This window comes from Lytechinus variegatus, chromosome 11, assembly GCF_018143015.1.
Source record: "Lytechinus variegatus isolate NC3 chromosome 11, Lvar_3.0, whole genome shotgun sequence".
NCBI classification, from domain to species: Eukaryota; Metazoa; Echinodermata; class Echinoidea; order Temnopleuroida; family Toxopneustidae; genus Lytechinus; species Lytechinus variegatus.
In genome coordinates this window covers 2,820,065-2,834,559 of record NC_054750.1, presented here as the reverse complement: position 1 = coordinate 2,834,559, position 14,495 = coordinate 2,820,065, and the positions used below count along the sequence as shown (strand labels likewise).

The 14,495-nt window shown below is 36.4% G+C and overlaps 1 protein-coding gene across 1 annotated transcript in view; it reads right to left on the bottom strand.

Moving 5' to 3' along the window:
- Positions 1–5,218: 5,218 nt before the first annotated feature.
- The window catches only part of LOC121424293 (alpha-N-acetyl-neuraminyl-2,3-beta-galactosyl-1,3-N-acetyl-galactosaminide alpha-2,6-sialyltransferase-like), a 43,772-nt gene continuing 34,495 nt past the window's right edge, over positions 5,219–14,495 (bottom strand). The window contains exons 3-7 of the mRNA XM_041619922.1: positions 11,986–12,235; positions 9,736–9,990; positions 8,374–8,795; positions 7,395–7,502; positions 5,219–6,750 (exon numbers count right to left, since the gene is read on the bottom strand). Of these exons, the coding sequence (XP_041475856.1) occupies positions 6,276–6,750; positions 7,395–7,502; positions 8,374–8,795; positions 9,736–9,990; positions 11,986–12,069 (1,344 nt within the window). The 5' untranslated portion in view covers positions 12,070–12,235 and the 3' untranslated portion in view covers positions 5,219–6,275. The remainder of the gene's footprint in view (positions 6,751–7,394; positions 7,503–8,373; positions 8,796–9,735; positions 9,991–11,985; positions 12,236–14,495) is intronic.

Sequence of the window (14,495 nt, the reverse complement as noted above, 5' to 3'; positions counted from 1 at the left end):
ACCATAAGGATGAGGGGTCAAAGGTTATCTAGGGGACTAAAGGTCAGATGATTATGAGGCCATTTCTATCAATTTTCAAAGGTTTTGTTCAACTTGCTCTCTTTTCTATATTTTTGCGTCAATTTTGATCACACTAAATTCTAATGACACTTGGGTAATACTACATGTGTGATGCTGAGGATGATAGGTGAAAGGTCATCTAAGGGTCAAAAGGTCGAGTTTTTGTTCAAAATACAAGCTTAACTGTGCACGATGGCGGTCTTGATCCTGCGTTCACTTATATTAATGTTTTTTTTTCATTATCAAAATTGTGCTCACACAATTTTTGTTCTAATTACTTCTTATTTACAATTGATTCACGACGATAAAATGATGATTAACTTCCTATAACATGTCCATTGATGGCAGTTAACCTATTAGATTCACAAAGGTAATGTGATTATTCTAAATGAAGTATGTTTGATTAATATGAACATTATGTTTTGATTTATTTACATTCGTTTCATCGTTGTTTGTTTTGATGACTTGCAGCAGGCACAGTATTTGTCTATGATTAGGACGAAGGTGGGGGTATATACAGTATATTTGGGCGGTCCTATTTACATGCTTTAAATAAACTTGGCATCTTTTTATTTCCACGCAAAATATCATTCAATTTGACTTCATTCAATTACATATTCCGATATTATTCATTACTAATTTTCATCTATTCATTTTCATTTACCATTATCGTTTTTCTTTTTTTTTCTTTTTCAGGGGGAAGGGGTTAAAAATCAACGCTCACAAAACTGAACGTCACGATTCAGATGTATAGTTTATAGTGTATATCTTGCAAGAAATATATTGAAGCTGCACATAGAATCAGATTTTATACAATTCAAATAATCAATGAAGTATATGAATCATGAATGGAATCAATCATGCTTGCGATATCAAGCATTCCATACATGAGCCTTATAAATATTGCAAATTTTGGTGATGATTTATCAGAAAATTGACAGTTTATTATTAATAGAACACTACAGAGTAGAATTTCATGTTCTACTTTCTAACATAAAAAAATGACTTCGAATTTCGATTATTTAGGACTGGTTGTTTCCGTTCTAGTGAGGGAAATGTGGGGCAAGGCATGATTTAAGGTGAAGAGATTCACCTGGGGAGTTTTTAAAAGGCAGTTGAGTTGCGCAAGCACGTACATGACTGTAAACTGTAAATATGAATTCGAAATATCCAAGCTTTTTTTTACGAGGTATCGTGTTTACTTGATCAATATTTGCATTTTTGATATAAGAGGGCTGACCCCCGATTTTGAGATCAGGGGGTGTTTCACCAAACATCTTGTCCATAATTTTCAATGACTGATTCGCTCTGAGCCAATCAGATGCTGGGGTTTCAGTAGTTTATGACAGTTGTCAGTGAAAATCAGTATCGTGGATAGCTATCCAGAATTAGAGGATGACACGCGTTCTTGCCGTGACAGAGATGTGAACTTGCTCATTGTCGGTACTGCAGGAGGGGGAGGGGTGAGTGGGGATGATGGGGCGAGGCGTGTACTCCCCTCCTAGGAAATCGGATTTTTCTTTTGCATCCATTGGCAGTTATACCTTGTCAAGAGTCTGTGCCGTGGATTTTAGAAGAAATCCCGCTGTAATAGTAATACTATATTGTGTCTTTCCATAGCAGCTTCCCTGCAGTCCCCATGTTATGTGCATGAAGAAATGTTGGAATTGGTTAATAAAAATCCGCATGTGGGCGATTCCATGCTAGAAAAATGAAATTTTTTCGCAACATTTTTAAACCTACTGCCCAAACAAACGAAGAACTTCAGTTTGTTTTGTGGTAATAATAAAGTATTACTGGAAAGTCATATGAAAAAAGGACAAACGACAAAATATGTTGTCCATGGGTGAATTAGGAGTGAAAATGTTGCGTGTCGTCAGGACATTTTTGAGTGCCGTTCGACACACAACATTTTTACCTTTAATTCATCCATGCATAATCCAACATGTTTTGTTGGTAATCAGTTTTTCAGATGACTACTATAACTCCATTATTGACAGAAAATAATTTTCTTTTCCTCAAGCGATCAGCTAAGAGACTAGAAATAGTTTTCAAAATGTTCCGTACGACACGTATGGAACCGCCCTTGTGGTAATCCGATTGTGGGATTCCCGCGTGAAAGACACGACTCTGAATTTCATAGTTGTCCCAACCTGACCCCTCCTCAACATGACAAGACAGCTTTGCAAATAAATACTAGTAATGGTTTGTTCTTACAGGAGTTTTCAAGAAGGTGAGGGAGTAAAAATTACATACGCGTATGAAGTGAAACCATGATTTGCATTATATACACCAAAAATATTGGGTAAAAATGCTCCATGAGGGTGGTTGTGTGTCCAACTAATATTAGGCATTTCTTTTTGGCCTTTTTATTTATCCAATGTGACGAAAATTTTGACCATTCTAAAGAAATTGCTGCTTATTTTTTAACCTATACTGGACAATATGCTTCGGCATTGGGTAAAATATTGCCCCAATTGGTTGGACACATAATTACCCTCGTGCTGGTTAAAATTTTACCCAATAGTTTTAACAGTGTAGCGCTATTATGTTAAATTAGTACTTTAATCCGTTGTTCCTATGCTTTATAATAATATTCGGTATGCGTATTTTTGTCAAGGGTACATTAAATCTATAATATTTTCTTGCAAATGCTAAAACATTAAGATATAAAAATACAAAATGTACAATACAATTCCCTCCCCTGATTTTTCCTGTTAACAATGTATTTTTTTTTATTATTGTTATTCCAGGTACCCAACTGACAAAAAATATCATTTTAAGTCGTTCTGCCCCAAAACTATCCTGATTAAGATTGATTTACAATTGTGGGAATATATATTTATAAGATACAAAAAACGCCAGTTGCAAACTATAGACAAAACAACAAAAAATGTACATTAATTAAGAGAGTAATTTATTATTTTTTTCCCAAGACCCGCTTAACGGGATTTTTATACAACATCCTATAAAAAGCTTATTTATAAAAGCGGTGGTTCTCTGACCAGCAAATGTCTTGAACAATGTACCGTCATTAACTTATTAAGCACATTCCTTGTTATTTAATGAGGATATGAGCAACTTATAACCCTGAGCTCGTTCAGAGGTTAAATAAAAATTTAAATAAACAATAAATTTGGCAGTTTAAAAAAACCCCGGCATTTCTGACGTAAACCTGATCGAAATGGTTCAACTAAATTTCCGTTATGAAAAACTTACTTTTAAAAGCAATGTACTAAAAGTTGAAGGCTTCTAACATGATTTCTATCAAATCACGATTTTGACAGATTCTTGACCACATAGGCCTTGTCTTTTGACAGGAAACTCATCATTTCTAATAAAAAAATATTATTAAGGATAAATACCAGTTGCGTTAGCGATTTCAAATTGAGTTCGTACAAATGAAATATAATGACCTCCAAAGCAATAGTAATACACTGTCTCAGATGTGCTTATCTGTATTGGCGATCTTCAGTCTGATCGTTTTGGGCCAAGATTTCATTATGTCACGAAATTTAATAAATGGTTAAAGTCACTATACCAGACCTAAATCTGTGATAAAGTGATAATAGCAACCTAATTTTACAGTATTTCTCATGAAACTTGTGTTTATTGGAACCTCTCTTATCATTAAGTGCCAATCTGAAAGGTATCTCAATTAAAATTTGAGTAGATTGTTTTAAGAGTTATAGTATTAGTCTCATTCACTCAAAATGTCACAATAGAAATGAACACAGATCGGTTGTAATTTCAGCCTATTTGACAAACATACTACCAGAGGGCAGGGAGGGGGCTGCTGCAATTAAATCATTATTTTTTTTTCAATGTTGCGAATTTCATCAATTTCCCTCAGATATCTCTAAATCGCAAAATTCCGACAGCGCCCGGAATCAAGGGAACGTATACCTTAAAGCGCTTTTCACGAGAGCGCATATCGTGGATTTTTTCAAAGAACACTGATACCCCTCTGACTCTACAGACTTAACGATCTATTCCTATTACCAGAAGGGCACTTAATAGAATATTTCTATCAAGACTTATTTCTGTTTTAATATAAATTATAGCTAAGACATCCTCATCTTAATTTCAAGTACATGTAGATTGTTTGAAAGTGTATTTTTTTAATCGTGCACTAGTTTTACAAACTCTACAAGAAAAATTCACTAAAAGCTTTAACCTACGGTCTGATAATTTAAATACAAATTTAAATAACATGTAAAATATAACTTTTTATCATTTAGCATTCATAATATACTTGCATATCATTCATTTTCCGCTTTTGATTATTAGACATCAAAATTTACAAAAAAAATCACGAGGGACTTTTACATACATTTCTTTTATGTACAAAATATATATTATCTACGTTATTAGCTGCATTTCATTAATTGCACTGTTTTATTGGTTTCCTGCAAGTGTATAGGTAAACATTTGCATAAAAATAATCATGCATATACACATTATGTAATAGTTAATAAATGTGATCTTCATCCCGGATAGGGAATGAATGAAGAGGGAAAAATACAATAAAACATAATACTGCATTCATGCTTCACAATCGCCATTGTCCCTTTACCCATAAAAGTATATAGTATGAAATGAAATACATTTAATATTATGATGTACTTCATTCTTGAAGTATCGGTGACAATAAGTATGAGCAATCCTAAAAGTTCAGCTAACTCTCAAATATGAAAATAGATGATTAGAAAATAAAGTTTCGAAAACATCACACGATAGATCTTATAGTTTTTAAGAGGAGTCATTTAAAGAAAACAGATGCGATGATTATTGTGCGAATTGTGGCTGTTAATATGCTTTGGCTTTGGAAAAGTTGAATGTCATTTTTGATAAGTCCAGAATTTCGTTATTTATGATGAATAATTAAAGGATTCTTGGGTGATTACGTCATTAAAAGTTACATAGACAATGATCAGTATTATTCTCCTCACTTTTACTATATGGAATGTAGATGATTGCTGGTGCCAAGGTTTGAATTAAATAATCTGTATTGACATTGAATATCAGTGGAAAATTAGTGAAAAGAGACAAATATCATTAGAAAATACAAACATTATTAATGATATTCCTATTACACGGACATTTGAATTTTGAAGTTGTTTTTTCTATTTTACATTCTTGAGGGATTTTTTCGCAGGCTCCACAGCGCACGCCGGATTAAAAAACATAAAAAATATATTGTCAAATCCCCTTAATGACAATGACATTGTCGAAAATTGGCGAATCAAAACAGCAGTTCGTCCTGGACTCTGGACAAACTACATATTTACATTTGTTGTCAGCTCCGAAACTTTGGACGTAACTGCTGTTCCGATTCACCAATTTTGACGGAAACCTTCCAGCTTTTCATTGTCATTTGACGGGCATTTTACTGTTCCAGTTTTGAATCCGCCATGTGGCGAGACCTATTCTAAATTTCAAAGCACTCCTTAAAGTTCGTGGAAGACTTGGAAATGCATGAATTATAATTAAAATCTAGGAGAATATATGTCTCAGTCACACGAAGGAAGCCGAGTCCTGTCCGACCAAAGCTTTTACGTTATTACCAATGACATACCATTGGTCGGTTTGGAGTTGGTTTATTCTTTGTGACCTGGTGATCCTTTCTTGTGGTAAACGATAGATTCATTGGCGATGGGTCAACTCGTAAGAAAGGATCACCAGTCGTTCTTAAAGTCGCTCTTAACTTACGAACATCTTACTTATACATCCCTGGTAATCGAAATGATTCTATTGTGAGAATTTATATAGTGATTGTTATCATTCATACAGAAGTTTGCTTTTTATGAAATTTTTCAAGATTATCCTCCTGAATAACTGGATTACTAATTCCTGCTCAGCAAACAATCGATTTGTGAATAAGCTGCGACACGTTTGAAAGGATTGTGTTGGTTTCCAACGTTCCTGTGAAAAGACGAGGAAACATTAACAAAAATGAAAAAATTCAGGTGTCAAAAATAGTCCATGATCTTTGATGACAAAAGTTTAAAATTCATATCATATCATTTTGATATATATCGCATGACGTTTATAGAGCAAATAAATTGTAAATAGTAGAATATCATCAGGTACACGATATTATTCAATGACATGATCATACCAATGTGCAAAGAAGAGCCTTTAGGATAACAATAATCCTCACAATAATAATATTTCGTAAATATAATCCTGTTCGTCAGGAAAATCTCCCGCCATCACCTCTTTAATACTCCAAATATCCCCATGTTTGTCTTTCCAAAAAGCATGAAATCCTTCTCTTCTAAAGGATCGGGTTCTCGCTCTTTCCATCTATTTCCATCGTCGCTAGAGGGCATCCTTTTGCTCGGTGAATCTTTTGGTCCTGCGCGGTCGCCACCGTTCTCGCCTTCACTGTTCTCATCGTGGCGGTCCGCCGCGGAAAGTTTCTTCGCTTTCACGCGTTTCTCGCGGTAAAGTTTCATGAACGGCGTGTCGAGACTGGTCTCGTTGTAAACCTTCGGTTTCCAGACGGGATAGTGGAACGAGATGTGGTGCTTCTGGGCCCATCGTCCGAAGATGTATTTCTCGGTCACGAAGAGATGCCCGCTGTTCAGGCGTTCCTCGCTTCGTCTGTAATAGTCACATTCGGACCTTGTCTTATTTTCTTCTTGTAGGTAGTAGTGGTAGGGAGTTGTGTCGTTAGGGTGGTCTCTGAAAGCAACGTAAGAAAAACAGACGAAAAAATAAGCCAAAGATGAAGATACAAACCACATAAAGAATATAATAATTGGGAAAAATGAAAAAAGTGTGAGTGGCGATTAATTCGTCAAGTCAAATAATCTGTAATATCAATCTAGTGAATGTTTTTCCAAAACTACGAAAGACAGTATTCATAGATACTGCGTGGATAGAATGAAACGGTGTTATGCTTCTAGCGCCTACTTGAACCTTCAAAATCCTGAACGCTGATACAACGTTGTTGACCAAACTGACTGACGAGATAGTTATTGGTGTCGTCGTTATATTCCGAAAGTTCACTATGAATGCTATAGGGTGAAAATGAATGAAGGCTCGAAATTCTTATTATGTAAAACCCAAAGAGCATAGTCTTGTTAATCAGAATATCCTATAGTCAGAGAATTTAGTAGGTTTGCTTAGTTAATAAGTTATTTTCGTAGTTTCGCAGAATGCGGACTATGGGACCTCCGAAATAACGAAACTTCAGTCAATTTGGACCAACGAATCTTGGCAATTTGTGTGTTTGTAGGAATAAGGAACTCTCGGAATAACGAGCGCATGGCATATGGGTTGGGTAGTACATTAATCGTTAAACGGAAGACCTGTGAAGTACTTACTGGCAGTATTCATCGTAGACCATGCCGTATACATTGATTTCATCACATGTATCTAGGGCAAGGAGCATCGCGTGCCATCCTGTCGTCAGCCATGTCTTTGCCTGAGTTCTGTTGAGGAAGAAAAAAAACAGGCAGATACTTGAATTTCCCATAATGCACCGCCACATTCGGTTTAGAGCAGCCAACATATTTTGTGTTCGTCTTAATTTATGGATGTCTTGAAGACCATTGAGATGGATTGCGCTAATACTTCTGCAGGCTGGTGAGTAATGAGGTCTTCAATATTCTCCCTTAATCTTCAGGAAGGCTCAGAAGTCATTAGAGAGTTAACGGTTCCACTGCACAAGACAAAGTTAATAACAGAGAAAACATATTGTCGAATGCCCTTCATGGCAAAGCAGAACCAAGAAGTCTTTGACGAAAATGAGTGAATCAAACAGTAGTTTCGTCCTGGAGTCTGGACAAACGAAATATTTGCAATTTTTCGTCAGCTCCACAACTTGGAATGAAACTGCTGTTCCGATATGACATAGACCTCCCAGCTTTGCTTTGTCATTTCACGAGCATTTTCAATATAATTTGCTGTGCTCTTGAATCTGCCCTCATTGCAATTGCAAACACTCCCTATCATTCGTCAATTCCTTTTTGAAATGGGTTCTAATTGGTCAGTCGTGCAACCATTTGATTACGATAGACTCTGCATACTATTGCAACGCTCAAAAGTGACTGATGGGGTGTTGCAAGAAACCTGCGATCAATTGCAAGTCAATTTTCTGATTCTAAAACAATCACAAAGTCTTGCAATTATTTGCAAATTAGTGATTGATTCCTAATCTGCTCCTTGAAACAAGAAGTTAAATCTGATTTTTCTCCAGCTAACGTGGAACTATCAGTTGTAAGATTGCAACAGAATATTTGCAATTGATCTCAAATATTTTCTCGCAACACCCCATAAGTTATATGATTAAATGATACTTGCCTTGTTATACCCGTTTCATTGTGAAAAACCTCGTTGTTATGCTGCATCATGGCTAGCGTATGCATAAAGAAAGTTACGTTCCTGTACATCTGTGAGTAGTTCAGAGTCAGCCGGTAGGCTGGGTTTTTATAAATGTTCGTGGCATACAACCAAGCAATCACGACATTTTCTGCCCTTGTCAGAGGATCCCTGAAATGCACATACTGACTACGCAGCTTGTTCTGGAAGATGGTCCGGAAGTTGGAGTGTCCAACGACTCGGACGGTTGTTCGTCTGCCGACGTCTCTCTCGAAGCCTCGTATGGGGGCGTCGTTCATCCTGATCACACATTCTGCGGAATCGATGTCCTTGCCTGCGGATTTGCCCAAGAGCTGCCCGGAGCTGGTTACCAGAGAGCACGTGTCACAGTGTAGAAGAAATGGCTGGAGAGAAGTAATGTGAAGAGTTAATATCGAATTGTTCTGCCCTTTTCGGATGATGACAAGTCCTGTGCCCCGTAACACAAAGGTTAGCGATTAATTGCTAAATGAAATGACCAATCAAGATCATTGTTGCATGCGCATTTTGCTCATTAGACTGACTAGGAACCAATCAGATTTTCTCTTTCAAATTACCAAAAAATTGCTAACCATTTAATGGTTCAGGGCCCAGAAGGACGTGGAATCATCACTTTCCTTAGAACGATAGGAAACATTGTAAATAGGATATTTTAAGTTTGATTTTCTGTAAATAAAGAAAATGTGATGAACATTTTTTTCCAGATACCGGAAATTAATGGAACGATCATACTTTTTCAATTCTTGCATTTGTGATAAAATCGGTAATGGTTGAAAAATGCTAATATAAATTACGATTATAGCCATCTTTTGAAAGATAAAACACTTTACATTCCACGGGTGTAAAACAAAGGTAACTATTTTTGGTCAACTTTCTTTGGGGACAGCGTTAAACTCCGTCTTTAGAAGATATTTTCGTCCGTTATTCATGAAAGGGAATTTTTGATCCTAGACGCAAGGCGGATTCAAGAACAAGGAAATGTATTGAAAAATATCCGTCAAATGACAAAGATCGGCTGGGAGGTCTTTGCCGAATATTGGTGAAACGGAACAGCAGTATCGTCCTATGTTTCGGAGCTAACGAAAGTTTGCAAATATGTCGTTTGTCTAGAGTCGAGGGCGAAACCGCTGTTTTGATTCACCAATTTTCGACAAAGACTTCTTGGTTTTTTATTTGTTCATGAAGGCCAATTGACAATACATTTCTATGTTCTTGAATCAGTCGTATGTCGTGGCGTGAAAATCCCAAGTATCTCTTGTCAGAGTGAAATAAATCTTCTATAGTAAGTTATAAAACCACACTTACCCTGTGATCAGGTACAGAGACAGGAACCAGTAGCTTTTGTCTGCTTTTCTCCAACGTCTCGTTCCTCTCTCGATGCGATCGCCGGACGAGGGTGGGGTTGTATACGTAGCACCGGGGATGATTGCATTGTGGGATACGTGAATTGAGCATGAAACTTCCGCGTGAGAGAGCTCCCTGCTTCTCAGCGTAGTAGAAGTAGGCGAAGCAGATGATGAAGGAGTAGAACGTGGCGAGTATCAACATCCCACATGGCCCCTGTGTAAATGGAGAGACAAACAAGAAGTTGGTTTAATAACTGATTTTTCGAAAATTTTGTAGGGCTCAATAACTGCTCATTAACTCGGCCCCTTGTTTTAATTAAATTAAATTTGTTGGCTTATTTTCTTTCTTTATCAATTTTTAACATCAAAATCGGCAGACAGAAATTTTGGACGAGTGTTTTAGGTTTCACATGTAACCTTCCAAGGGTTTTTGTTTTCTTTCATTTCACCCCAAAACCACCAATGATTCGCCAGGTAAGGTTCTCTGTAAATATCTAAAATAGTAATTTAGTCTCCAAAAACCAAAAATTAAAAAAAAAGCTAATCTGAAAGACCCATTCTTCTTCACACTGAAAATTTGAATTCATAAAGTTGAATAGAAGAAAAGATACAAGAGTTTCTTGACACTACTTTTTCGGACTACTTGGAAGCTGCACTCAGAATAGAGTATGCACATTGTTTTCTCCTTATTTTTTAAGCTCTAACTGAATTACCTCTGTATTCAATCAAGTACTTGTAATGATTATTGTTGGTCAATTTCAACACATTATATATCGTTTTTAAGCTTAGGAAATGTTTTTTAAGCTCAATAAAAAAATCTAATTATTCCTTTTGGTCGACCTAGAAGAAGAAGAATACCTGTTGTTGGTTTGGGGGTAGCAGGTCACATATGCAGTCAAATGCGTAAGTTTGCTTAGTGTTAACTCTTCGGGACAAAAATAACTTGAAATGATGAGTAAACAAGGTAAATAGAATTAGAAAGAGACAAACATATAGAATGAAGATGGAAAGCAAAAGGATACAAATCCCATTACATAATTCATGGGTAAGAGGACGTCATTAGAAGAAAAAACGATAGAGGGAAAGACAGCGGAGAGATAGATTGAAAGACAGGGAGAGAGAGAGAGGAGCAGAGAGGGAATGGGGAAAAGGGGCATAGATAAAAAGATTACATTGAGGGAGAGAGTAAAAGATCAAATCGAAAATGGGACATATAAATAAAACAACTTGTCGATGATATTCCCCGCTTCTCTTTCTCTTTTTTATAATTTCGTCGACGACTGACCGTCTATGGTCTTTTGAAACTGAAATGAGGCATCGGGCGCCATCTAGAGATAATCGAACTACATTTACATGCGTCACTGGAAAAAAAAAGAGTCCTGGTTTAACTAGATTTCAATTAGGCTGCAAAGATTATCTTTGATGGAAATAAGGGTGGCTCCCCTCAATCGACACTAAAATCAGAATCTCTTTCAGTACATGTGTCATGGCCCACCACGCTACTGTTTCCTAAATAGACCATAATTTTCTTTATAAAGTAATAAAGTGATATCCCCTGATACACTATAAAAACTGTTGTGGTAAAACTGACACCAATTGGTGTTAATAGAGGACCACACACTGAGGTGTTAAAATAACACACTAGAGATTGAATATAACACCGAAGAGTGTAAATGTAACAACCATAGGTGTTGTAATAACACCTATAGGTGTAAAACTACACCACCAATTTAACACCGGTGTAAAATAACTGGTGTGGTCCTCTTTGTACACCGGTTAACACCACAGTTTTTGCTATGTGTACTTACCAGATATGCCTTAAAGTCTCCTCTACTTATTCCAAAACCCAAAACTGAAATCATGAAAAAGTCCTTTTAATATTATAATCCGGTCCTCTGGAATAAGCTTTCACTCTAATCTTAGAAATTCAACATCCCTTCCAATATTTAAAACTAAATGTAAAATTCTTTCCGCTGAATCTTTAGTTTAGCCCCCATTCTTTTTTCTGTGTGTATAGATAAATAAATAAATGAATAAGTAAATGTATATATATATACGTATCCTAATGTTATTTTCATTGTATGATTGCATCTTATTTATATGTCCATTGTAAAATATGTGTATTGTCTTTTTATTGTTACCTCTTTGTAAATCAGCTCTTCAACTGGATGGGCTACCCTGAAATAAATAAATAGAAATGATTACTTACAAAGCTTCTTCCTGTGATTGGATTCCGCAGACACATGGTGCGTTTGATGCGCGCAACACGTTTACGCTTACGAATTCCTTTCATTCATAGACATGACGTCACTAGAATGCCCCACCTAGCAGTAAAATGAATTAAGTCGACATCGTTGCTGATTATGCACAGGTGGTCAACAAGGGAGGCGGTGGTCGATCACCTCATTTTCGTAATCGTAGATGGAAAGGATGACTTATGATCTAAGTGGTGACGAAATCTGTATCAAAAGATAAACACATAAAGGATATGATAATGATGATAACAGGTTGAGTTTTGTAGTAGTAGTAGCAGTAGTAGTAGTAAAATTAATAATAGTAATAATAATGTTTTACGTTTATTTAGGGTTGAATACATCGGGATGATTTAAAGGTATAGATCCGTTTGGAATATGTGTAAAAAATGATTGGCCAGTTTCGACCATTTTCTTTCTTTCGGTTGGGCACGAATTATGTTATTTTGATTTTGACCATCCTCCTTGAGAGTTTAAAGCCTATTATAACTTATTAAATATAAATTTCAGCACTAAAATGGGAAAAACCTCTGTTTTGCGTATCCAGGGGTAAGTATAGGTAGTGGAAAAATATGATAATTAAAAAGAAAATGAGTAAAGAAAATACTGTATACGTTTTAATTCGAAGACACGAATAATGCTTCCATAAAAATTTATCATTTTAAATTACGATATCTAACAAAAATAATAAAGCACATCATCGGTAAGACGACTTCAAAATCCGAAATTCATTCGGGAAATTATGAAAATCGAAAGGACAGAAGACAATGAGCAAGTTGAGAATTTGATAAGACAGAAGTAATTGTGACCAGAGGCAAATAATTATCAAATGATTCAAGTTTTCCCCGAAGGTGCACTTTGAGAAAACAAAGAATAGATTTCAGTGCAATGCAAGCAAAGTCAGTGATGTAGAATATGCTTCCTTAGCCTCTAATGCTGAAGTCACGCCAACGAAAATAACCTCAGAACGATCACAGCAATTACGCTATTTCGCATACTTGATCATCGATCGGTTTGGAGTCGGTTTCGATGGTGTGACTGAAGCCTAGTAGCGTAAGGCACGTCACAAATGAATCGATGACAGGGCTCGTATCATTTTTCATTCAAACCTTATGTGGGTGGACATTGATATGAAATCAGAAATTGTCATTCCATCACTGTTATTTTGTTTCAGCAGTGCAAATAAATGAAATTGTGGTTAAATTTAATTCAGTGTAAACGTGTACTAACTCTACTTGAATGAACACAGTGTCACACAGTGTGATCACGGTGTGTTCACAGTGTGAGCTATGTGATGATATTTTTCACACTGTAAAAATGCTCAAATTGTGAGGATATTTTCACAATGTGGAAACCTCGACACTGAGAGTGTTCACAGCGCGTTCACATGGTCGACTATATGAATATGTGATTCACACTGTTGAAATGCTTAAATATAAGAGTGTGAGGATATTTTCACACTGTGGAAACCTCGACACTGAGAGTGTTCACAGCGCGTTCACATGGTCGACTATGTGAATATGTGATTCACACTGTTGAAATGCTTAAACCAATAGTGTGAACACTGTGGATACGGTGACACACACTGCGGTATACTGTCTTCATTCCAGCATTAGTATTGTGGAGCGTTGTGGCCCAGTGGATTAGTCCCCGGACTTTGAAACAGAGGGTCGTGGGTTCGAATCCCAACCATGGCATCACTTTCTTCAGCAAGAAATTAATCCACAATGTGCTGCACTCGACCCAGGTGAGGTAAATGGGTACCTGGCAGGAATTTATTCCTTGAAACGCAGCCCGCGTAACAGCTGCACTGCTAAAGCCAGGGTAATTAGAGAGTTCTGACAAAGTAAGCATTAAGCGCTATATAAGCAAGTATAATTATAATTAGATCATTATTGGATCAGAGTCAGACACTGAGGACACCTCGACAGTGTGACTGGCCACAGCGTGTTCACATGGTCGAATCTTAACACTGTGAAGGTGATATCACATTGCACTTTAAAAAATGAAGTGCTAATTTAGCACTAACAGTGCTTGCATAGTGACTGCACTACGAGTGCTGATACTTTAGTTCAAATTTAAACTAGTAAATCAGCACTAGGATAGGCCCAATAGAAAATTGACCAAACCTTGTTTTTTATATATACAATATTTTTTGATGGTTTCTTGTCATTTCGAGGGTGCTGATTACGATGTCACTAGTGTAACCTTGAGCATTTTTTCGCGAACTGGCAAAATCCAATATGGCCGCCAAAATATGCAAATTACCCATGAAAATCATAAAATTGTCCGCACATTGGCAGTGAAATGCATAAAATTGTGTGGCAGGAGTGAAATACAAACTTCAAAAATATTTTTTGACAAAATATTGATTTATCTGATATTCAAAATGGCCGCCATATGCCGTTGTATACACTATTATAGACAATATGAATAGGGAAAAATATTTTGCACAGAAATGAGCACT